This window comes from Sminthopsis crassicaudata, chromosome 3, assembly GCF_048593235.1.
Source record: "Sminthopsis crassicaudata isolate SCR6 chromosome 3, ASM4859323v1, whole genome shotgun sequence".
Classification (NCBI taxonomy): Eukaryota; Metazoa; Chordata; class Mammalia; order Dasyuromorphia; family Dasyuridae; genus Sminthopsis; species Sminthopsis crassicaudata.
This window is the reverse complement of record NC_133619.1, coordinates 313,908,971-313,932,748: the sequence shown is the minus strand read 5'-3', so window position 1 is coordinate 313,932,748 and position 23,778 is coordinate 313,908,971. Positions and strand designations below refer to the sequence as shown.

Here is a 23,778-nt window from a genome sequence, read left to right as displayed (position 1 = left end):
CTTAAGATACCAGCATTTTTCTGACTTGAAACTCATGAAACTTTTTTAAAAATTAAAAAAAAATCTTAAATTTTCAGATCTTTAATCTTACAAGGCATATGACTAACAGAATCAAATTGAATCTTTGATTTTTTTTTCCCAGAAAAATGCCAAATATATTATCAAGGATAAAAAAATGTCCTGAAGGGAAAAAATGAGTATGCATACCTAGAAAATAAAAGATCTTGTATTTGACAAAAGGGGAGGCAAATTTAGTCCAGCTATATAGAAAATCATCACTGCACAAGCAGAGCTGCCTTTTTCTCCTCTTGTATACTTGCTTTGTGGTCTTGTGAGAAGTATTTAGCGCTCACCTTCACAAGTGAAGTTCAAGGTATTTCTCAGTTTGCTCAACCATAAAATAAGGGGACCTGTTAGTATTCCTTCCAACTCTTAAGCAGCCCTATTGCTTTCTAAAATGAGCAGTCTCCACATTCATCCCCTATCCCTGCTCCCACTCCCACCCCCTATTATTTCCTGCTGCTGGTTATGTTTACATTGAAGAAATGAAATCAAGTCTGCAGAGATTTTTCAGATGCTTGGAAGAATTGTCAGGTATCATTAATTAAGCACTTACTTTGTGCCAGGCACTGTCCCAAAGTTTTTTTCAAAGTAAACGCTTCGGGCCCCAAAGGACACTCGGCTAAGAGCATCGAGGGGGCGCGGAGAGGCAGGGGCTGGGACAGGTGGGTTGTGTGCTGAGCTTACAAAAAAATGGCAGAAACTCAGTCCTTGATCTCAGGAAACCCATATTCTAAGGGGTGAGACAATATGTAAGTGTACTTGTATACATATATACATAAATTTGAGTGTGTATATATATATATATATATATATATATATATATATATATATATATATATATATACACACACACAAGGGTTAAAAATAAAAATCCCTTTCATAAATGGAAGGTTAACTCAGTGAGAAGGCATGGGAGTAGAAGTAGAGAGAGTATATGGGAAGACATTAGGAAAGATATCCTACGGAATGTGGAAAATAATTCAACTGTGGTAGATCATTTTAATTGATTATATATAATCAACATATTTTTTAAGTTTTGCTATTTTTAATATCTTGTGTTAAAAAGACAAAGGGTTTTTTCCTATCTTTTAATTTTTAATTTCAAATTCTTTCCCTTCTCCCACCCAGTTTTCTACCCATTGAGAAGGCACAAAAAAAGAACAAGAAATACAAAAATGAGAAAAAGGCAAAATGTATAAGAGAGGCATCTTTATATAAAGGATAGAGGGCCAGCCCAGATTTGGTTGCAATCCTTCTTCTCGAATTTACTGGTTACATAACTTTGGGCAAGAAATTTAAGCCCTTATTTTTCTCAGTATTTTTGCAAAACTAAATAACAGAGTAGATATCGATCTTTATAACATGCCCCCTTACCTTTCCAGTCTGCGTACAGCTTATAAAGCCCCTTTTCCCTGCTAAGAGATCCAGTGCCAGTGGCTTCCTGGCTATTCCTCCCACAAGACTCACTCCAGATTCTAGGAACTTTCTCTGACTGTCCCTCATGTCTAGATGTTCCCCATCCTCAACTCTGCCTCTCTTCTTGTTTTTTTTCAAAATCCAGCTAAAAAATCCCACCTTATACAAAAAAAAAAAAAAAATTCCCAACTCCCCTTAATTCTAGTACTTTCTTTGGTTAATTATCTACAATTCATCTTGCACATGGCTTGTTTGTACATAATTTCTTGCCTGTTGTCTCCTCCATTAGATTGCGAGCTTCTTGAAGGCAAGGACTGGACTGTCTTTTGTTTCCTTTTATATCTCAGCACTTAACACACTGCCTGGCAAAAGTAGTTGCTTAATAAGTGTTTATTGATTGACTGACATTGACTAAGAGAGAGGATTTCCTCACCATTGGATTTACTCTACCAGTCAAATCCCAAGTTCAGTCGTTCTCTCCATCTAACAAAAAAAAAAAAAAAAAAAAAAAAGTGGCAAGAGACAAAAGCTTTTATTCGATTGCACCTGCACAATGGAGATGTGCATGCTGGGAATGCATGAAATAAACATAATTGTGTTTATGTAAATTCATGTGAATATCTTGGATACTTATACTTGAATATATTGTAATAACACTGGTAGGAAAGAGCTTTTGCTGCAGATGTAAGATGATTTTTTAAAAGCCCATCTTGTTGGTAAGTCTTGTCCTGGACAAAGCTTCTGGGAGCCTAAAGCTGTTCATGAAATTTTTAGCAATTTTTTAAAAATTCTCCAGGAAAAATAACTTACACAACAAATATGGCAGCTGTGGGGTATAGATTTCTTTTGTTTTTGAGAGATTGCTCATCTAAAATGATATCTTCAAGATTTAATGAGACTTTGTTAAAAAAAAAAAAATGATTCATCCCTGATCCAGAAATTCACTCCCCATGTGACCAAGGGAACACAGAAGCTGGTAGCAAGAGGACCCCAAATCCATGTGCTTCTGTGCAAAATATTTTAATAAGTAACTTAGACATTACTCACATCACTAAAAAGGCAAAACATCTTTCTAAATAAAGTTTCTGATATAAAAGAGGATAATTAATGAGCATTCAGACACATTGTTCAATGTTCTTAACAGACAATTAAGCATTAGAATATATAGTGTTCTTAATCTACACAGCTTCAACTGAATTCAGACAGGGTAATTAATGCCAATGAGTTATGTTGATAAAAGAACTTTTCATTTGATATTAAGTCTCCAATTTCAATTTCAAGAATAAACTGAAAGTATAAACTACACTATAGCTGTTCACATGGACATTAACATGATATATAGATTTGTCATTAATGAATTCATGATGGTGTAAGGAGACCACTTTATTATATATATATATATATATATATATATATATATATATATATATATATATGTGTGTGTATGTATGTATGTATGTATGTATAAATGTATAAGTACCACCATTGTTTAGGAAGTGTGCCAGGTTAAAATATCAAAATATGTATTTTGTCAACTAGTAACAAAATTGCAAATTCTTCTGGTAATATTTTTAGACTGCTCTGTGACTTTGGGCATTACTTCTCTCTGGGCCTCTATTAAGGCAGCTACATGGCACAGTGGATGAAGTACTACACTTGGATTTAGGGAGATTCATCTTTATGAGTTCAGACACTTTATAGTTGTATGATACTGGGCATGTCACTTAACCTTGCTTTCCTTAGTTCTTCATAAAAAATGATCTAAAAAAAGTAAATGGCAAATTACTCCATGATCTTTGTCAAAAAAAAATCAAAATAGAGCTAAGAAGAGTTGGGTATCACTGAAATGTCAGAACAAAAATGCTTCACTTTCCTTGTCTGTAAAATGAAGGACTCAGTGGCCTCTAAGGACCATGTAGGTCTAAGATTCAGTGACCCTGTGTAATCAGAGAATTGGATAGCCCATGTGTTCCACTGGTACTCATACTTTGTCAACACATGTAGAGGAAAGCCTCTAGCATGTTGGGAGGCCCTTCTGTGAAGAACATTGGAGGTCATGGGCAAGAGTTGCACAAAATGAGAAAGGCATAATTGATCTGCCATCTGTATAGTTGGAAGATATGATAAAACCAATGATCAGAGTTGAGTAAACAGTATATGGTAGTTGATTGATTGCTTAGATCAGGATTGGCAAATTGCTGCTCAAGAACCAAATCTAGCCACTTATTTTTATACTGACCATAAGTTAAGAATAGCTGTTACCTTTTATTTGAAAAGGGAAAATAAATATTGTTAGCTCTCAATCCATATAAAAGCAGACAGCTGACTTTGGTCTATATTTTGCTGACTCCTGGCTTAACTCAATCTACAAATGTATCCAAGAAGAAAAATCAGCTTTTTACAATAAGAAGTACATCATTTTTAGCAAATGATGCTATATTGAAGTAGTCTAGGTAATCCTCCAACAATCTAAAAAAATATACTTAATGTTTAAATGTGTTTATTGTTTATGTTATAGATGTGTTCTTTATATGCATAAACTTTCTTACAAACACATCCTGATACTTGACTCAAAGTGGGTCTGGGATTAACAGTTTGCTTACTAATAACTTATTTAAAAGTTGGTAGATCTCTTCATGCAGATTTCATTGAGCTCTGAACATTGCATCAGTCTAGAGTTCTACATATGAAAAACCCAAATAAAAAATCTAGGGTACATATGCGTGTGTGTGTGTGTGTGTGTGTGTGTGTGTGTACACACACGTGTGTGTCTGTAGGGCCTAGATCTTTGAGTTTATTGGTATAAGAATTCCCCATGCCCAGATGTAGAAACTCCCTCTATCATTAAAGGTAAGTGCCTTCCCTAAATTTTATCATCTTAGAGAGTTTTCTCAAACACTGAGAAGTCTGTAATTTGCTCAGGATCACACAGTCATTTTGTCTTAGAGATGGGACTTTAACACAAGGTCTCCAGACTCTAAAGATGTTTTTCTATCCACTTTTCTACACTGCCCCATCTTCTTTTTGTTGAAGCCAAAAAAGTTGGCAATGAAACTAAAATTAAATGAGGGAAGGGAAAAGCATTTTTATGTTTATTGTGTGCCAGACAATGCTATAAATTCATTACAAATATGATCTCATTTGATCCACACAAAACTCTTGGTAGGTGTATTACTATTATCCTCATTTTACAGCTAAACTGTAAAACTGAAGCAAACAAGCTTGCCAGGGTCACACAATTAGAAAATACCTAAGACAGAATTTAAATCCAAGAACTAGAGGAAGGAAAATCCATGGGTTACCATTGATAAATAATATAACTATTTTAATGATCTCAAGCGTTTTTATGAAACAAAAGTCCTTAGTTTTAAACATAGCTTTATATTTGCTCTGCTGATGCAAGACTGTAATTCATAGTATATTTCAGAATACTTAGAAAGGCTGAAGTTGAAGATCACCCAAAGCACAATGGAGAGGCACATGGTCAGTACAGTACTGCTACATGTTTCCAAGAAGGAATAACACAGGAAATCATGTGTGAAGGATATCCTCACAGAAATGTAATGAAGATGGGCTGATTATATATTGAGAGTGAAGACTAATGAGTCTTCAATTAGTATCCTCCATTGATATTCACATGCTCAGAAAAGCACAGTAAATGGGATCTCCCATTACCAAGCTTGCAGGAGGACATAGATGATAACTGCACCACATGAGCAGGTAGTTTGCTTTGCATTGTGGGGAGAAAACAATACCTTTAGTTATCCCTTGGAATATTGGAACATTTTCTAACAAAATAACAGCTTGTGAAAGCTTGACTCAAGATGAGCTAAATTTTAGAATCCTGTATCCATTCCCTGGCTCTCCTGGCTTCCGCATATAGATAATGTCCCCTTGCAGACTGATGTGCCCTAAGCAGAGCAGCCCCAACATATCTGAACTGGGGAAATGCTTTAGTTGAAAAGCCTTCTTTGCAAAGCAATAAAAAAGTAAGAAGCAGTGGCATACTATTAACAAAGGCAATTTTCCACACATTTGGCACAAATTTTGTCAGGAAAAAATTGAAAGCAAGATTTGCCAGGGATTTTTAGAATTTAACCTAATCTAAAGTCAATTAGCATAACCACCCAAAAAGAGGTTTTCATTATTACACTACTTTGATTTCTTTCGTCCTAATAATTTTTGAGAGTTCATGAAGCATAGTTGGCCTCAAAGCTGTAAAGCCCTGGATTTAAGTTATCCTTCTGACATCAAACTGGCTGTGTGACCTTAGAAAATCACTTAACCCCTCACTGCTCTGGACTAATCTTTCCAGATAATATACTGACTGCATTAGTAGAGGGAATTCCCTACTGGTGAAATTACAGTTCAAGTCTTCACCTCACCTTGCTTTTTTAAGGTAGAATTTCACCAAAGAAACTTCATACGTGTCCCTGAATTGACCCTACATTTGAAATAATAAACTATGTTTTGTTTTTGTTCAGTCTATCAGCAGATGATTTAAGTCCACGCCCAGGCCATAAAGAACGGTTTGTGAAGCCTGAGTGTGATGTTGCTGTTCCTTTTTTAAAGCCTTCTCAAAGCACCTGTTACAAGAAAACAATAGAAAAACTGATGACTCAGTTAAGGTAAAGGCATCTCTTATTAGCACACATTCCAATTTTTCACATTAAGAATTTATAAGACTTTCTATTTTGCTGATTTTTCTTTCCACTGAATTCTGTCACTGGTCAGATTATCCTATTAAAGTACTTAGCAGCATGCACTATCATTACATAAATCAGATCTTGCCTTGAATAAGAAGATAACCCTTAAAGGATCCCAATTAGCAGCCTATCAGAAGAATAAATTAGAAATTAATTGTATTCTGTGAGTTGTTGTGGGTTTTTAATATGGGTCTGGTTCTTTTTCTTTTTAATTACATATTATTTATTTTTAACATTCTTTTAGTTTTAAATTTTGAATTCCAAATTCTTTGCCTCCCTTTCATTCTTCCTATACCCCCTAAGCAGGCAAACAGTATGGATTATTTATATTAATCAAGGAATTGTATTAATCAAGTCTTTCATAGTTGATCATCATTACAACATTGATGTTACTCTACACAATTATCTTATTTTGTATCAATTCATATAGATCTTCTCATGTTTTTCTGAAACCAGTCTCATCATTCTTCTATTCAGTAATACTCCATCACCACCATATACCACAACTTGTTCAGCCCTTCCTCAATTGATGAGCATTCCTTCAATTTCCATTTTTTTTGCCACCATAAAAGTCATTGCAAATATTTTTTAAAGTCCTTTCCCTTTTTCTTTGAACTCTTTGGGGTACAGACCTAGCAGTGGTATGACTGGATCAAAAATTATGCAGTTTTTAGCCTTTGGGGTATAATTCAGGTTTTTCACAACAATTAGATGAGTTCACTACTCCACTAAAAGTTCATTAATATACTAATCTTTCTCCATCCCCTCCAGCAATTGTCATTTCTGGTGGGTATGAAGTGATGCCTCAGAGTTATTTTAATTTGCATTTCTTTAATCTGTAATGATTTAGAGAACTTTTTTATGTGACTGTGGATAGCTTTGATATCTTCTGCAAACTACTTGTATATATCTTTTGACCATTTATCATTGGTGAATGGCTCTTGTTTTTATAAAATTGACTTAGTTCCTTATATATTTGAGAAATGAGGCCTTGATCAGAGACATTTGACATAAATTTTTTTTTGATATCCTTCATTGTCTTTGGTACCTTTTAGCAAAATGAGTTTCCCTGATTCTCTCTTTCAATTTGGTATATTTTTGCTTTTGCTTTCTTTATTTGCTACCCCTGCCTTTTTTTTTTTTACTTCAGCTGAAGCATAATATATTTTGTTCTAGCCCTTTATTTTAACTCTGTATATCTTTTTATTACAAGTGGGTCTCTTGGACACAATATATTTTGGGGTCTTAGTTTCTAATTGATTCTGATGTATGCTGCTATTTTATGGGTTGGCTCATCCAATTCACATTCACAGTTATGGTTACTGTGTATTTCCCTCCATTGTTTTCTTCTATTTCTTCTTCTCTTTTTATCCTGTTTCTCTTCAAAAGTCTGTTTTTCTTCTGCCCTGTTGTCTTGAGCATACATTAAAGAGAATACTTAGGGGCCCCATACTGCCATAGACTCACTACACTACTCTTCCTATATCTCTTGCCTGAATCCTGCCATCTTGACACTTTGCAAGGAAAAGCAGGTAAGTCAGTTTGAATTCACAATAGTGAAGGCCTAATTTTTTTCAGCTTTTATTTCTGGCTTTTAGCCACAACTGTTCTATTTCTTATACTATAGCCTAACTGTACTGAATTTCCTTATCTGCTTTGGCAAAACAATTTAAAGAGCAGCTAAATAGGATGGTGCCATTCTCAAAGAATGTTTTCATTCTTTACTCTTACAACCCCAGCCTCTAACACTGTACCTGGCACATACTGGGAATTTAATAAATGTGTGACCATGAATTGATCATGGTTTGAAAGTCAAATCAGTCAATATATATTTACTAATGACAAATATTAAGCTCCAGAATACAAGAAAGGCAAAAGCCAGTCTCTGTTTTCAAAGAGCTCACATATGCACAGAAACTATAGATGGGATAAGTTGGAAATAAACAACAAAGGGAAGGCTTTGGTATTAAATAAGCAGTGAGGTTGGAAAGGCTTCCTGCAGAAGGAAGAGATTTTAATTGAGACTTGAAAGAAGCCAGGAGACAAAGAAAAAGGGAGAACATCCAGACATGGGAGACAGCCAGAGAAAATGCTTGAAGATGAAGTGTCTTGTCAAGAAACAGCAAGAATCCCAGTATTGCTGGGTCACAGAATAGGTGAGGATTGGTGGGGAGGGTGGAGAGAAGAGGAGGAGAGAGTGAGATATAAAGAGACTTGGAACAGTGAGGGAGAGGGCAGGCTATAAAGGCTTTGAATGCCAAACAGAAGAATTTATATTTGTTTCCAGAGATAGTAGAGACTCGCTGGAATTTACTGAGTAGAAGAGTGACATGGTCAGACCCACAGCTTTAGGAAAATTACTTAGCTGACTGGAAAATAGACCAGAATGAAGAAAGACAAGACAGGGAGAATAAACATCCGACTATTTCAATACTCCAAACTTGAGGTGATGAAGATCAATACTAGGGTGATAGTAGTACTTTTTGGGAGAGGAAAGAAAGTACTTTATTTAAATCATTATTTAAAAAGCTAAATAACTGCAACATGAAAGCTTTTTATGTTGTTTTTCTGTGTTTTTTCTCAATTTTTCAAATATGTATAAAGATAGTTTTCAAAATTCATTTTTGTAAGATTTTGCTTTCCAAAATTTTCTCCCTGCTCTCAACTCTCCCTTCCCCAAGATAGCAAGCAATCTTTTATTTAATATTAATTATTAATATTAATCTCAATATATTGCTCATTGCCCTGAGCACCTAAACCAGGTAAGTCTTTGTTTCATGGAGTCATCTAAATTCTAAAGGATCTCTGTTTCTGAAAGGGAAAACAAAATAATATACAGTGTTGAATGTTAATTTTTGAAGGAAGACAAATTTGCATTCCAAGTATAAGATTAATAAATTTTACATCATAGGTTACAAAAATAGAATCCTTTTTTTAAAAGTTACTTTCATAGGACAGTGCTTTTCTGTGAAATAAAATTGATGGAGTTCTTGAAAGTGGGGATATAGGAGCAATACATTGTTCTTTATCTCTGATTCCATAATGTTACCTCTGGTTCTTATTCTTCACAACAGTAAAATGAAAGGTTACATCGGGGACCTCAGAGTTCTCTCCCATATATAAATCTGATGCTTTATATAGCTGGTTTCTGAAAAGCTTTATGGTGAATGGTCAGATGCAACTAAGAGTTGGGGAGTGTTCATTTTCTGTGCTGTTGAGAGGCCTATGTAAATCTGCAGTAGCATCACCTCTACTAAATGAATGGCAATTCTGCCATATTGATGTCTACCTTTCTTTCTTTTTAGAGAGATTCTTCTTTATTTCCATCCTCACACTAAGCTCTCCAAGGACCTTGACTACAAGTCTCTGGAGGAACTTATGGCATTTTTTGAGGTAACATAATCCTTCGTGTACATAGACCACTGAGGTGATCATTGTGTTGCCCTGTGAAGACAAGACTTTAAGAATTATCTCTGGATTGCTTAAGTGTTTAGAGTTAATGATCTTAGGCCCAGTGCTGCAAATTATTACTACATTTTTAGATTTGGAGTTTTTACATTCCAGATCATGTCTTCCAAGAATGAAGCAAATGTTACCTGATCAATTTATTCTGGTGATGTTATGAGTAAATGTAAGTTTACTTACAAAATGAAAGATGTTATGAATAAAGCACAAGATCATGAGCTGGAAGAAAGATTGCCCTCTACCCTTAGCAAAATCTATGGAGAGATAGAAGACATAATCAGTCCCAGTCTGCATAAAATTAGGCCAGAATCTGAAGAACCACAGTGCTAATGCTGACATGCTTTAGGTGATGCTTTTCTGATATGAGATACATTATTGTATTGTAGACAACTCATTCCCTGAGAGCTAATATTCTGTTCTATTGTCATTTATGGAAACAGCTGGAGAATTGCCCTGAGAAGCTAAACAAAAAACTGCAAATGTGTTGTGATCAGGTAAGTCCTTTTTCATGGAGTCATCTAAATTCTAAAGGAGCTCTGTTTCTGAAAGGGAAAACGAAATAATATACAGTGTTGAATGTTAGTTTTGAAGGAAGGCAAATTTGCATTCCAAGTCTAAGATTAATAAATTTCACATCATGGGTTACAAAGAATCCTTTTTTTTAAAGTTACTTTCGTGATAGAGTATTTTTCTATAGAATAAATTTGATGGAATTCTTGAAAATGAGGACATAGGAGCCATACACCTGCCAACATTCTGGGTCTTAAAGACTCACTAAATTCTTGAGATATAGAACTGGCTATGACCTCCAAATGCATTCCAGGTGAGATGCTTCATTTAAACTATTTCAGACAGATTAGCATCTTTTTTGGGGGAAGGGGACAGTTTAAAAGCTTTCCTAGCAAGGAGCGTAAACTTAATCCATTCCAGGAGCAATATATTATGGTTATTATGTCATTATGCACCGTTCTAAATAGCAATTTGTAGGTACATAGAATTTTACAAAGAAATTTCTTCACAATTCTGTGATATTGTATCCATTTGAGAGGTGGAAAAACTGAGGCACAATGAAATCAGATCTTCTAACTTCAAATCCAGTTCTTTCCACTTTGCCCTATTGCTTTTCAAAATCCTTTTCAAATGTTATCTAGCCAGTCTTTGAAGTCTCTTTGTTTTGCATTGGATAAAGTGTTGAAATAGACTAGAACTTGAGATATCTGCTTCTCTCACTGAATTGTACTATGACACTAAATATTCTTTTTGTTTTGTTTTGTTTTTGTTTTTTGCTTAGGCAGTTGGGGTTAAGTGACTTGCCCGGGGTCACACAGCCAGGAAGTGTTAAGTGTCTCAGGCCAGATTTGGACTCAGGTCCTCCTGACGTCAGGGCTGGTGCTCTATCCACTCACTGAGCCACCTAGCTGCCCTGGTTTACACTATTTTTAAATGCTTATAAGAATTCTGTAGTTTCAGATATCTAGTCTCTGACTTTTTTAATTAATCTAGAGAAAAACTACTGCATTATATCCAAATGACTGAAAAATTTGAAGCCTTTTACCAGGAAAGATATGCTGTATTACTTGCAAATTTGTTGCCATTAAACAAATGTTAAATGTACACTGTAGAGGATGCAGCAGATTAACATCAGATTAGAGAAAATATTGTTCTGAGAAAGATTAATAGTTTTTTCCTCCTATGTAGTCTGATGATCTGACCATCTCCTCCTAAATACTCTTTACTCTTCTTTTCTTTCACGATATTAACTTTCTCCTGATTCATCATAACCTGTCTGATCACATCTTCTCAATCCCTTTTACTAGTTCATCATCCATATCACATATCCTAACTGTGAATGAGGATAACCAAGTTGCTTAGTAGATAGAATGCTAGGTTAGAGTCAGGAAGATTCATCTTCTTAAGTTCAAATATAACCTCAAACACTTATTAAAGAAGTGCAATGCCAGACAAGTCACTTAACCTTGTTTGCCTCAGTATTCTTATGTGTAAAATGGGCTGGAGAAGGAATTGGCAAATGAATCTTTGCCAAGAAAAACCCAAATGGGGTCATAAAGAGCAGACATGACTGAAAAAATACTGAATATAACTGTGGGTGTTCCCCAAATTTTGTTCTGTGATCTCATCACTTCTCTCTCTGTACTCTCTCAGTGAAGTATTGATTTCCATGGACTAAACTATCTCTATGAAGAGGATTCAGAGAGCTGTATAACCAGTCCCACCTTAGTTACCCCCAAGCCTTAGTTATTCATTGCCTATTGAGTATTTCAAAGGGTCCCAAAGATACCTTAAGCTCAACATATTTGAAAATCAACTAATAAATCCATGCTGCCCCCACATTATCAAAGGCAGCACTATTGCTACAATATGCTGGATTCATAATCTTAGCATTGTTCTGGATCCCTTGCTTTCTCCCATTCCACAGAGGTAATGCAACAAAATCTTCACATCCTTTCTTATACCCACCCCCTTCTATAGACTGGCTGAGCTATCATTTTGTTCAAAACCTCATCACTTCTCCCCTGGATTATTACAACAACCACCTAATGGCATCCTTGCCTCAAGTCTTTGACTAATTTTAGGCTACAATACAGACTGATAACAAAGTAATTTCCATTAAGTACAAATCTAACCATGTGGCACCCTGTTCCCTACTCACCCAACTGCAGTGATTTTTAATCATTGCCTCTGGGATAAAAGAAAAACTCTGTTTGTCTTTAAAGTCCGTCATAACTTTGACCCCAAGCTATCTTTATAGATTCACTATATAGTATTCCACTTCCAGAACTGATATCCAGCCAAACTGATCTTCCCTCTGCTCTTCACTCCATTTCTTTTGTCTGCCCTTGCATTGGCTCTCTTGTATTTGTCCCTTGTATTGGCTACTTGTATTTAATATGTGTGTGTATATATGTATTTATCAACTTTAGATTTATGTTATACATGTATAACATTATAGATGCATAGTTGTAGATATAAATGATTAAAAGTTAAATTATTTATCCAAGTTCATTTGGATTTGAAGTTTTAAAATGGCATGTTTCAAAGACTATGAATTAAGCCTAGGGCCTCTGACTTGCACTATCTCATGATGCCTCTATTTCTCCAGCATCGAGCACTGTGACTTGTATTTAATATATTTCAATTAAAAAGCTCTGGAAACAGATATTGAAATATAGCTATTTCAGTAGGTTAGTATCTGTTCACCTTTCTGATGCTCAACAGTCCATCTTCAGGCTTAACCTACTTGTCTTCTCCATAAATAACTTAGCGTCCCCCTTTACAACCTTTAAACCTTCTATATCTGCTTTAGCAGAAGCACAATAGAAACTTCTTATCTGCTTTTAATGTTACTGGTTTCAAAAGATGTTATTTCTTGTAAGTTTAATTGTAGAAGATGCAGAATAGATGTCTTTTTATGTTCAATTGACTTCACAATATCATCTGAGTTGTTAAGGTTTTAAAATTTCTTTATTTTTAGTACTTTGTATCTGCTATTTTAACTATTTGCTTGGCTAATGATCCTCTGGTTGGTTTTGACCTCTAGTATTTATATGTGTTAAATTACTTGTTTGTTTACTACTAAGCATAATCCTATCCAAAGATCATTTATTAAATCTTCAATGTATATCCAAGGTTCCCTTGATCTTTGTGTCATAAAACATTATCACGTAATACAGCTAAGTTGGTGTTATATGGTTCATAAACTATTAATATCTTCAAGAAATTAAAAGAATAATCTACTTCAAATTTTAAAAATAAGAGGAATGAAAGAATAGGACAGGAAACTGAAAATTTAAATCCATTGATTTTTTTAAATCAACATAAGCAATAAATAATAGACTAAATGAAGTTAAGAAAAATTAATTGGACAACCAAAATAAAGGTGAAAGACAAACTCAAGATGTTAACCAATGTAAAAGTAGAACAAAATAACCCATAGAATAGATAAATCAAGAAGCATAAGTATTTTATCAACTGCAATCCTAGGAGGCTCTGAAAAAAAAAGTTAAGAACTATATCCAAGAACTGGACAAGAACAGGCAGTGCTCTGTGACTAGAGAGGGTATATTAATTAATCTAGAAATATAATTGCTAAACTATACAGTTACAAAGACAAAATCTTCCTAAATATTGAGAAAGAAAAAGTTATATAAAAGTAAGAGTAACTTAACAAAATATTAATTACATTTATAAGCATACATATATTTTGTCTATTATTAATGGTGAAGATTTAAGGAGATTTAGATGTATTAAGACAACAAAAAACTACACGCAAGAGTTTTACATTGTGTTGGGAAAAACATATAAATAAATGTGTTTACAACACAATTATATGCCAAATGAATGTTAGGAAATTGAACAGAGATATTCTGTACATTTGAGGAGGGATTAGAAAAGATTTTATGTTGAAGGAAATGCTTAAACTACAAATAAAGAAAGTGGAGTACAGGGGCAGCTAGGTGGTGCAGGGGATAGAGCATCAGCCTTGAATTCTGGAGGACCCAAGTTCAAAACTGGTCTCAGACACTTAATACTTCCTAGCTGTGTGACCCTGGGCAAGTCACTTAACCCCAGCCTCAGGGGGGAAAAAAAAGTGCAGTACAACCAGTGCAAACATAGAGATAGAGTACCATGTGTAAGTAATAAAAAGAAGCCCATTTTGGTTGAAGGTTGAAGGCCTTTTGGTTGAATAAGAAGAAGGAAGGAGTACTATATAATGAGGCAAGGAAAAAGCTGAGATCAGGTTTTAAAGGGCTTTAAAAATCGAATAAAAGAAATTATAGTTACTAGAGGGGGCCCTGAAGTTCTTTGAGTAGGAGAGTGACATGGTTAGATCTGCATTAAAGGAAAATCATTTTGGTAGTTATTTGGAGGATGGTTTGGATTAGAATGAAGAATCATCTAAGATAGGGGAACCATTTAGGAAGCCATTGTCATGCAAAAATATCTCAACAAATTAAAAGCTATTGAACCCAAATGATAAATAAGAACAACATGAGTATATGGCAATTACAAAAGCTAAATCTCTTTTTTATATAATAAAATGCATTTAAATCTTAGGTAAATATCAGAATTAATAGTTTTATTCCCCTATAAGAGAAATCCAGCTCATTCATTTATTTACTTATTTATTTATTTTTAGCAATTTTGATAGAAGTAATAGATTAAGATAAATTTTGCTACTTTCAGGCAACATTAGGAGCAGTAATAAAATTATAGAAGGCCAATTGAATATATTACTTATGTTAGTATTTCTGAATGGTTTCAGTTTTCCCATTAAAATAAAAAGTCCCCAAGCAGTCAAGAAATAAAACCCACTGACATCTTTATTAAAGGAAGCATATTTAATCCAAAAAGATGTATTGATTAAAATGAAAATATTGGTCTAAAACGGGTCATGAAATTGTAAGCTCCGAAAAAAAAATCAGAAGTGGCAATAATTGTGTCAATTAAGTGAAATTCATATTACAAAACATCAAAAGGCAAGAAGTTGTATAATGGTGAAAAATATGAATATATATATTTACATATATATGTATATATATATGTATATAATTCTCATTTTGTGTGCACCAGAATTTTACAATTAAATTCCTAAAAGAAAGATTAATTATGTTAATTATGTTACATGTAGAAATAAAAAAAAAAGTAATGCAAAGTCATTCTGAGGCTATATAACAATTGGGAATTGCAACATGCCATTATTTGAATAAGAGCAAAAAAATTCTTTTAAAATCACAAATCTAAACTGCTTATTTAATAAAACAGAATTAACAGATTTAATGGGAGAAACAAAGAATACAAACTCTTTAGCACATATGGAATGATAATAAAAATTTATCATGTAAGTCATAGAGAAGACATACATAATGCAAAAAGTACGATTATATTGGTCAAAAAAGTGTAACTGAAACAATGCTTTCAGAGTTATGTGAATAAGTAAGTGTAGTTTTCATTGTTCATTTAGGAACTTTTATACAGCAATCTATTAATATGCTGGAAAAGCAACAACAACAACAAAATACCTTTGTCCAGTATCACTATAACTGGGAATAGGTTCCGAAAAGTTTCAAAAACAGATAAAAAGCTATCTTTTCATATTTCATAATGGTATTCTATGTAATTGGGAAAAAATGGAAGTAGTCCACCCAGAAAGAAAATAGTGGCTAGTAACTAATTGTTAAATTATGGTATATTAGTTAAATGGAATAAAAGAATGCAATTTTGAGACTAATATAGGAAACAAAGTGACCATATTAATCAATCAATCATTTATTAAATACTTATATGTGGAAAAGTAAATAGAAGTGAATGGACTTAAACAGAATATGGGGTGGTATAACTTAGGACAACCAATTGAAAAGTTACTAAGGCTATTTTATACATTAAAATTCACTAAATTATACTAAATGTGAAAAAGTATTATTTTTTTCATAGATCTGGAGTGTTTATATGGTCCAGTATGAAAAGAAAATAAGAAGGAAAATGCAATCCTTAACTCAGCAGGCAAACAAGACAGCAATAAATAATGAAGCTCATCATAAACAATGTGAAAAACAAATACAAATTACTGAAAATAAACTGAAAAGCCTGCGGGTGAAAGTGGCAACATTGCTGAGTAACTGGAATATGGTAAGTGATGCCATTTACTTAGATGCCAATTATGAAGAGAACATGAAACTTACTATTTACTATTCCTAGCATTAGTATTAATCTAATGACTATGGACAAAAACACTTTCCTAACTTGTGCCTCAGTTTCCACATATGGTGGTTGTGAGGTTTCATTGTTGCTAAGTAGTTTGTCATATCTGATTCTAGGTGACCACTGTTTGGAGTTTCTTGGCAAAAAGTACTGGAATAGTTTGCCATTTTCTTTTCCAGCTCATTTTTATAGATGAGAAAACTGAGGCAAATAGGATTAAATGCCTTGCCCATAGTCATGCATTTAAGCCCATATTTGAACTCAGGTCTTCCTGACTAGGCGAGATTCTCTATTCATTGTACCAACTCTCTGTCCAGTTATGAGGACAAACCTCACTAAAAAAGTACAAACACTCTGGAAAGAAGTTTAAGGCATTTTAAATTCTTCTTAAAATTCCAGATTTTTATTTTCAGCATGATCTTTGTTAAGGCATTTCATTTTGTGGACCTCAGTTTTTTATTCTTTTAAAATAAGGGGATTAAACAGCCATTAGGGTGCTTTCCAGATCTGACATTCTGTGATCCTGGTATATAACCAATAGAAACATTTTTGACTAATTTCAGAAGCAACATATATTAACATTTTTACCATAGAAAATTGGTTTCCCACATTTTCATCTAGCACATTGCTTTTATTTTCCCATGATAAAAAACAGATGTCTAAAATATGGGCAAGTGGAGGGAAATAAAAGAAGAAATTATTTCATCCAAAATATTTTTCCCTGTAAAGGACTAACTTTTTTCATAAGAAAATTATTATTGACAGAGATGTACTAAATAAATGTTTAACTGACTCTCTGGGGGAAAAATGTGTATATAACATGCTCTTAAATTTAATCTGAATTATTAACATTTTCTAATTCACTATCATAAGTTTAGACAATCAACAAAATAATAATTCTCTGTAGTATTATCTCATTTCTGGGGTGTAAATGCTCATACTGAAAATTTAATAATCAACTCTTAAGAACTAATATGAACCTGATCCAAGACACCACTGAGTCTATTCAAGCATTTTCATAACAAAATGGTTGCAATCAACTTTTTATCATTCACTTCTCATTTTAGGAATAAAAATAACCTTTCATATTTATATAATACATCAAAGTTTACAAACTTCTTTTCTTCACAAAACAACTCTGGGAAGAAGTTAACATAAGTATTATTAACTCTTTGAGAGCAAAGGACACATAGCAAAGTTACTTGCTCAGAGTCACACAGCTAAAAAAATAGGACTCAAATTCAGATTTATGTCTTGAGATCCTTTCTATTTCTATTATATCATGGTAAGGAGAGTAACAATGGGTATAGGTGACAAAAAATGAGTCAAATAAATAAGAAATCTTAGTGGGTTGACTTCTTTTGATGAAACTTCTAGGGTGTGGGGACAAAAAAAGAGATGATGAAAGGGATATCACTGAAGATTGACTTACTGTTTTACAATTTTACTTAGAAGCAGGGGCTGTTATGGCACTGTCTCCTTGAGCTGTTCTACCTCAGTTTCCCTGCACTAGTTTCCCTCATTGTCCTGACTGAGTTTCCATGAATTGTTCTATCTCAGTTTCCTTAACTGTTCTGCCTCAGTCCCTAAGTCATAAAATCCCCCTGGTTTATTAAGACTGAGGACCATTTGCTCTAAGGTTATAAATTGTCAATGAGAGATGAGGAGCAGATCAGACTTCCTGACTCCTAGCTCCTTCTGCCCCCAAGAATTTATGACACTGCCCCTCTAAAATATTCCAAAAGATAAGACTATCTCGGATACTTCACTGACATCTTTACTTCTGTTATTCAAACATCCTGACTCTGGCTTTTAGTAAAAATGTACAACTTTCCCCCCCCCCCCATTCTGATTTTCCTGCTTTTTCCTTCCCTTTGTCTGAAGAGCTATTAAAGTGTTTATCGTTCCCCCATTCATTACTGGATACTTTGAGACAAGAGTCCTGTCCAGTCAATTAAACTCTCCAATTAATAAAATATTTAAAAAAAACTCTCTAATCTCTATCTTGCCTCAGTTTCTCCGGCATTACAGGGCTAGGGTAGGACCATCTTGAAAGAGCCAACTGTTAAATTTTCATTGTGAACATTTATACCTCAGAAATTGGAACTACTACAAATCAGGGCATGATTTATTGTTTTGTTATTGTCTAGAAAAGAAAAAATGTTAATATTACATTTACCTCATATTAATATGTTAGCATAATAATGTTCATAATTGCATTACCTTACATGTTAATATTACATATTAAAAGTATGCCATGACTACTGTTTTGTTTGTTTCTTTGTTTTCCAAAAAGTTAGTTGTTAAACATTTTCTGGAACACAAAGATACGATTCAAAAATTAGAAAATGGTATCTATGAGGGAATGATTAAAGGGCAGAAACTGACCTTGAGAAGATAAAATTCATGGGAGATTTTTCAAGTTTATAATTACATAAATATAAAAAGAGGAAGCATTATGATAAAATATTTTCCAATAAATTTATGAGAGAGGAACTAGGTCATGATCCTTAACAGTGTATGCAGAGCAAGTAAGAAATGTGAAAGCCTTCTCACAGGACAGAGTTAACCTCTAGGCCACACAGGTGCATAAGTTAATTGTAGTGAGGAGAAAAGCCATCTTTTTCTATCTTTTGAACCTATGGCAGACAAGGGGTTGAGAAAAGAATAGAAGGTTTTAACGAACTGGACTGAGGGAATTGAGGAAGTTCTAGGTGGATGACCTCAGTTGTCAGTAGAGTTAAGATCCCATTGTTATAGTCAATCAAAGATGAATGAAAGGATTTCAGTTTAACTAAGAGGGATGGTCAACCCATGTAATAAAGTGAGATCCAGGGACAGAAGTCTCAAGGATGAAAGATAATTTCAAAAGGGCAAGGCTATAGGAGAGGTGGAGGGATGAGAGATTGGTTACAGAAGAATTTCACAGTTTTGTTGGGACCCTGGATCTCTTAGAATCAGCCAGAGTCAGGATAATTAAAAGTCTTTATTCTTGGTCTTTTGTGGTAGAGGTCAGGGGATTAGATTTAACAATCTCCACACCTCCTTCCTCTCTCTCCACCACCAGGAGTCTGAATGAATCAATCTCCTCCTCCTATTCCACCCACTCATGTCACTTCCACTTCTTTGTCCACACCCACCGATCCAGCCAGCACAGAATAGTTGGGGAGGGTCATCCTTCAAACATGTTAATAGAGAATTGTCCAATTGGCACACTAAATTTAATGGGATTGAGAATGCTTTCTTATAGAAAGTGGGACTTTAACTGAGTCTTGAAGGAAGTCTAGGAAGCCAGGAAATAAAGATGAGGAGCATTCCTGGGTAATAGCTAGTGAAAATGCAATAGAGTGTCTTGTTCAAGGAATTATAAAGGGGGATCACTGGATCTTAGAGTGTGTGTGGAATAGAATAAGATGGTAGAAAAAGCCTTGTTGAGAAGGATTTAAAGCTAAGTGGAGTGTTTTATACTTGTTCATGGATGCAAAAGGGAGCCACTGGAGTTTATCAAATTGAAGAGGGGAAGGGATGGATATGATCAGATAAGGACTTTATATCTCAGTTTTTAGCAACTGAAAGAGTGGACTTGAATGAGGAAAGACTTGGGGGAGAAAGATCAGCTAGAGGTCATTGTAGTAGTATAAGTGAAGAGGACCTGTGCCAGGATGGTGAGCGTGTCAAGGAAAGTGGACATAGATAAAGGACAATGCAAAAAAGTAAAGTCACTAGGGCAGTTAGGTGGTGCAGTGGAGAATGCCAGCTCTGTAGTCAGGAAGACCTGAGTTCAAATGTGGCCTCAGACACTTAACACTTCCTGGTGTGTGACTCTAGGCAAGTCACTTAACCCCAATTGTCTCAGGGGGGGAAAAAAAAAGGTAGATTCTCCAGGACTTAGCTACCGGTTGGATGTGGAGGTGGGGCCAAGTGACTGGTTAAGGATGACAACAAAGTGGCAGAGTAGTGATGAAGCAAAGATTTATAATGAGTTCAGATTTGTTGAGTTTAAGGTGTGTTAAACATTATTCAGTTCAAGATAGTTAATGGGTAGTATGGATAACATATTAACTCTTACTTCTAGCTCGCATTACATATAAAAAGTTTGAGAGACAAAATGTCTAGATAATTAATAATCATTTTATTAATTATGGCTAGTGGATAATTAATAAAAGGGTCTATCTCTCTTAAACCAAAAACAGATTATGGCATCTTCTTGATGTCTTATGTCTTTAGAAAAGTGAGTATTCCCAACAGGTGGTAATCAACTCTGGTTAAAAATTGAGAAGAATTAATATTATAATGAGAGGTGGACCTATTCTAATGAAGGGCTGGGGTATGTGACTTTGATTATGTCCCTTTTACATCCAGACCAACCCGAGCCAGTCTAGACAAAAGATCTACCAACTCTCCACCTCTTCCTACTCAAGCCGGAGTAGAACAGAGCAGGCCTTTTCACCTTGGTGAGGTCTGAACAAGATTGAGCAGAAAGTTAATCCAATCTTATTATCAATAATGCCCTTCAGATGCTGGTTGAATAACCTACAAAGGGTTGATTTCTGAATGAGGAAATAGCAAGGTACTCATTCAATAACTGATTATTAATATAAAGAAAGAAAGATTCATTTCTCTAACCTGACTATTGGGAGAAAATAACCTAAGATCTTCAAGGAAAAGTCAGATTTTAATTAATGCTTGAAGGCTAATGTGGGGAAATTATATATATAGTAAAAAATGAAAGGGAGTTGGCAACTAAATGGGCAAATTTTGAATGTGGGTAGAGGAAAATAGGGCCTAGGGGAATAGGAATGCTGAGCTTTATAGAGATCAGAGAAAGAGCAGGGTTAGTCAGGGACAGTTCTATCCTTTTGCTATCAGCAAAGTAGGAGATTAGCTAGAAGGATTTTCAAGCCACAGGAAAAAGGGAATAGGGTATGAACCAAAGCTTAGAATGAATCAATCAGCTGTAGATACTAATTAATACATGGGTTTGAAGAAGCCTTCACAAGCTGCAAAAATGAGGAGACACCCAGGGGGTTGCAGTGCAGCTGAAAAAAGTCAGTGGTTTAGATTGGAGAGGAATTTAGAGATGAATCTATCCTTCTTGATGTTTTAAGCTCCATGATGGTAGTTTTTTTTATTGCTATTGTTGTTGTTTTTTTTTTGTTTGTTTTTCAGAGTACTCCTTCAGATGACTTGGAGCACATTGACAGTTACATAGAAGATTTGCTGAATGAAGAAAATATTTTCCTACCGGACACTTTAAAACTAGTGGCAACAAAGTCAGGACAAGCTCTCCCTTCCTATGAAGAGTAAAAATAAGTGCCTTATAAACCACTTGCTTTTCAAAATTGTTAATGAGGTGTGGCTTCATAATTTTTTTTTTATTGAAAAAGGATGGGCAGTTTGGATACTGATTTTACCTATGCTCTAGAAAAAGGACAAGGCCTGTCATTGAGACAGAAAGAAAAAATTAACCACCAAAAAAAAGGATTTTCCTGTGTCACTGTCTTTAGAAAGTGCCTTTGCCTTCTTTGACTCCCATGTGAGGGGCAGTGAACAATGAAAATTTATGCAGGTTTAAGTTTTGGTTTTGTCAAAGAAAAGTAAAGACTTGAAAAGGGTAGCTTTCAAAAATAAAATTTGAAGAGCTAGACCATTCCATTTTGCATTTTTCCCTTTGAGACTCCTGCTGTGCAAACGTGCCTAGTGGGGAAATCTGACCTCCCTTCACTAAGGCCAGTTCCATTTTGAAGCAGATAATATAAATCCTAACTTTTGAGCCTTAAAATATATGCCTGTCAGTTATATTAAGAAAAATATCCCTTAGAGCTATGTCATAGAGAAGAGAAAGAAATAACTTAGATAAAAATTTTGTCATAAAAGTTATTTTATTCTGTTTTTAATCATTACTTATTATGCTTTATTATAATATCTTTTGTTTCAGTATATAGGGTTAACAGGGAAACAATTTTCATATTGTTCATGGTAACTAAAATTTGTATTTTTCTTAGCAGTGTATGTAACTTGTAATAGAAACAATAAAGCCTTTGTTTTAGTGTTTCTGCCTTTACAACTGTTATCTTTATAATTTTTATTATTATTTGGGCATATTTTGGAAGTCCAGTTTCTATGGAAGGAAACCTTAGACTCCATGAAAATAATTTTTAAAATTCTACAAGAGTTCATTAGTTACCTATTATGTTAAGAGATATAGAATTACATGATGTCTAGAGAGCTGGCCAGTTCTGCCTCTTCACATTCTCCCTGAGACCATGAGCTGATTATTTAACTTCATAGCACTCCAGGAGGTATTTTCTCACCAGGGTCTAAGCATTTTCCTAGACCAATGTAATCTCAAGTCGATAGCCCTTATTACTATATGTTCTCAAGACACTATTCAATGTTAATTGTTGTGTAATCCTGAGAAAATTTAAAATAGTAAGAGTGATTTGCCATTTCTCCATCTTATTTTACAAATGAGGAAACTGAGGCAAATCAGGTTAAGTGAATTGTCCATGATCACACATCTAGTGTCTGATTCCAGATTTGAACTCAGGTAGATGAATTTTCTAGACTCCAGACTTAGTGCTCTATTCACTATCCCCAGTTTCTTTAACTGCTTCAAGACCCCATACCATAAAGGGTCTCATAACTGAATGTGGGGATCACAAAATTTCAATTTATTATCAGTAAATATGAGGGTCACAAGTGGAAAAAGTTTAAGAAGCACGGCACTACACCATCTAGCTGCCCTTTGGATTATTTAAGGGTTCAGCAAAGAGAGAGCACTCAGCATATATATAGACCAATGTAATCTCAAGTCGGTAGCCCTTATTACTATATGTTCTCAAGACACTATTCAATGTTAATTGTTGTGTGTGTATGTATGTGTGTGTGTGTGTGTGTGTGTGTGTGTGTGTGTGTATATATATATATATATATATATATATATATATATATATATATATATATATATATATATATATATATATATCTATCTCAAATACTAGGGGGAAGGGAGGGAAGAGACAGAAACAGAGAAAGAAAACAGTCCCTACTTGCCAAGATTTTACATGTTATTGGAGGAGACAAAATACAGTTATGCTTAGCCTTAAGACTTCTGACTCTGGAGGACACTGGAGACTCATCCAATTGGAAACACTGAAATATTTGAGACAAAAGTTAAAGTTCAATGATTCAATTCTCCCTTGTTGCCTATCTATTACCATCACAATATAGAACGTGTCCACAGCTGTTTCTGATCATCTATCACTCGGAGACAGATTAGACGCTAAGTGATGATAGGTGGACCTTAAGGATTCTTCATCCAGGCTACATCCTCCACTCACTGGTTTTGTATTACTCCAATAAAAAGCACTTGGATTCTTTACTCTCTGAAAAATAGATGGGGATT

At 34.5% G+C, this 23,778-nt stretch overlaps 1 protein-coding gene across 1 annotated transcript in view; it reads left to right on the top strand.

Annotated features, from left to right (window-relative positions):
* Nucleotides 1–22,421, top strand: part of MORC1 (MORC family CW-type zinc finger 1) — a 72,060-nt gene extending 49,639 nt beyond the window's left edge. The window contains exons 8-12 of the mRNA XM_074301135.1: nucleotides 5,964–6,107; nucleotides 9,491–9,578; nucleotides 10,091–10,144; nucleotides 16,104–16,298; nucleotides 21,540–22,421. Of these exons, the coding sequence (XP_074157236.1) occupies nucleotides 5,964–6,107; nucleotides 9,491–9,578; nucleotides 10,091–10,144; nucleotides 16,104–16,298; nucleotides 21,540–21,677 (619 nt within the window). The 3' untranslated portion in view covers nucleotides 21,678–22,421. The remainder of the gene's footprint in view (nucleotides 1–5,963; nucleotides 6,108–9,490; nucleotides 9,579–10,090; nucleotides 10,145–16,103; nucleotides 16,299–21,539) is intronic.
* Nucleotides 22,422–23,778: the final 1,357 nt, after the last annotated feature.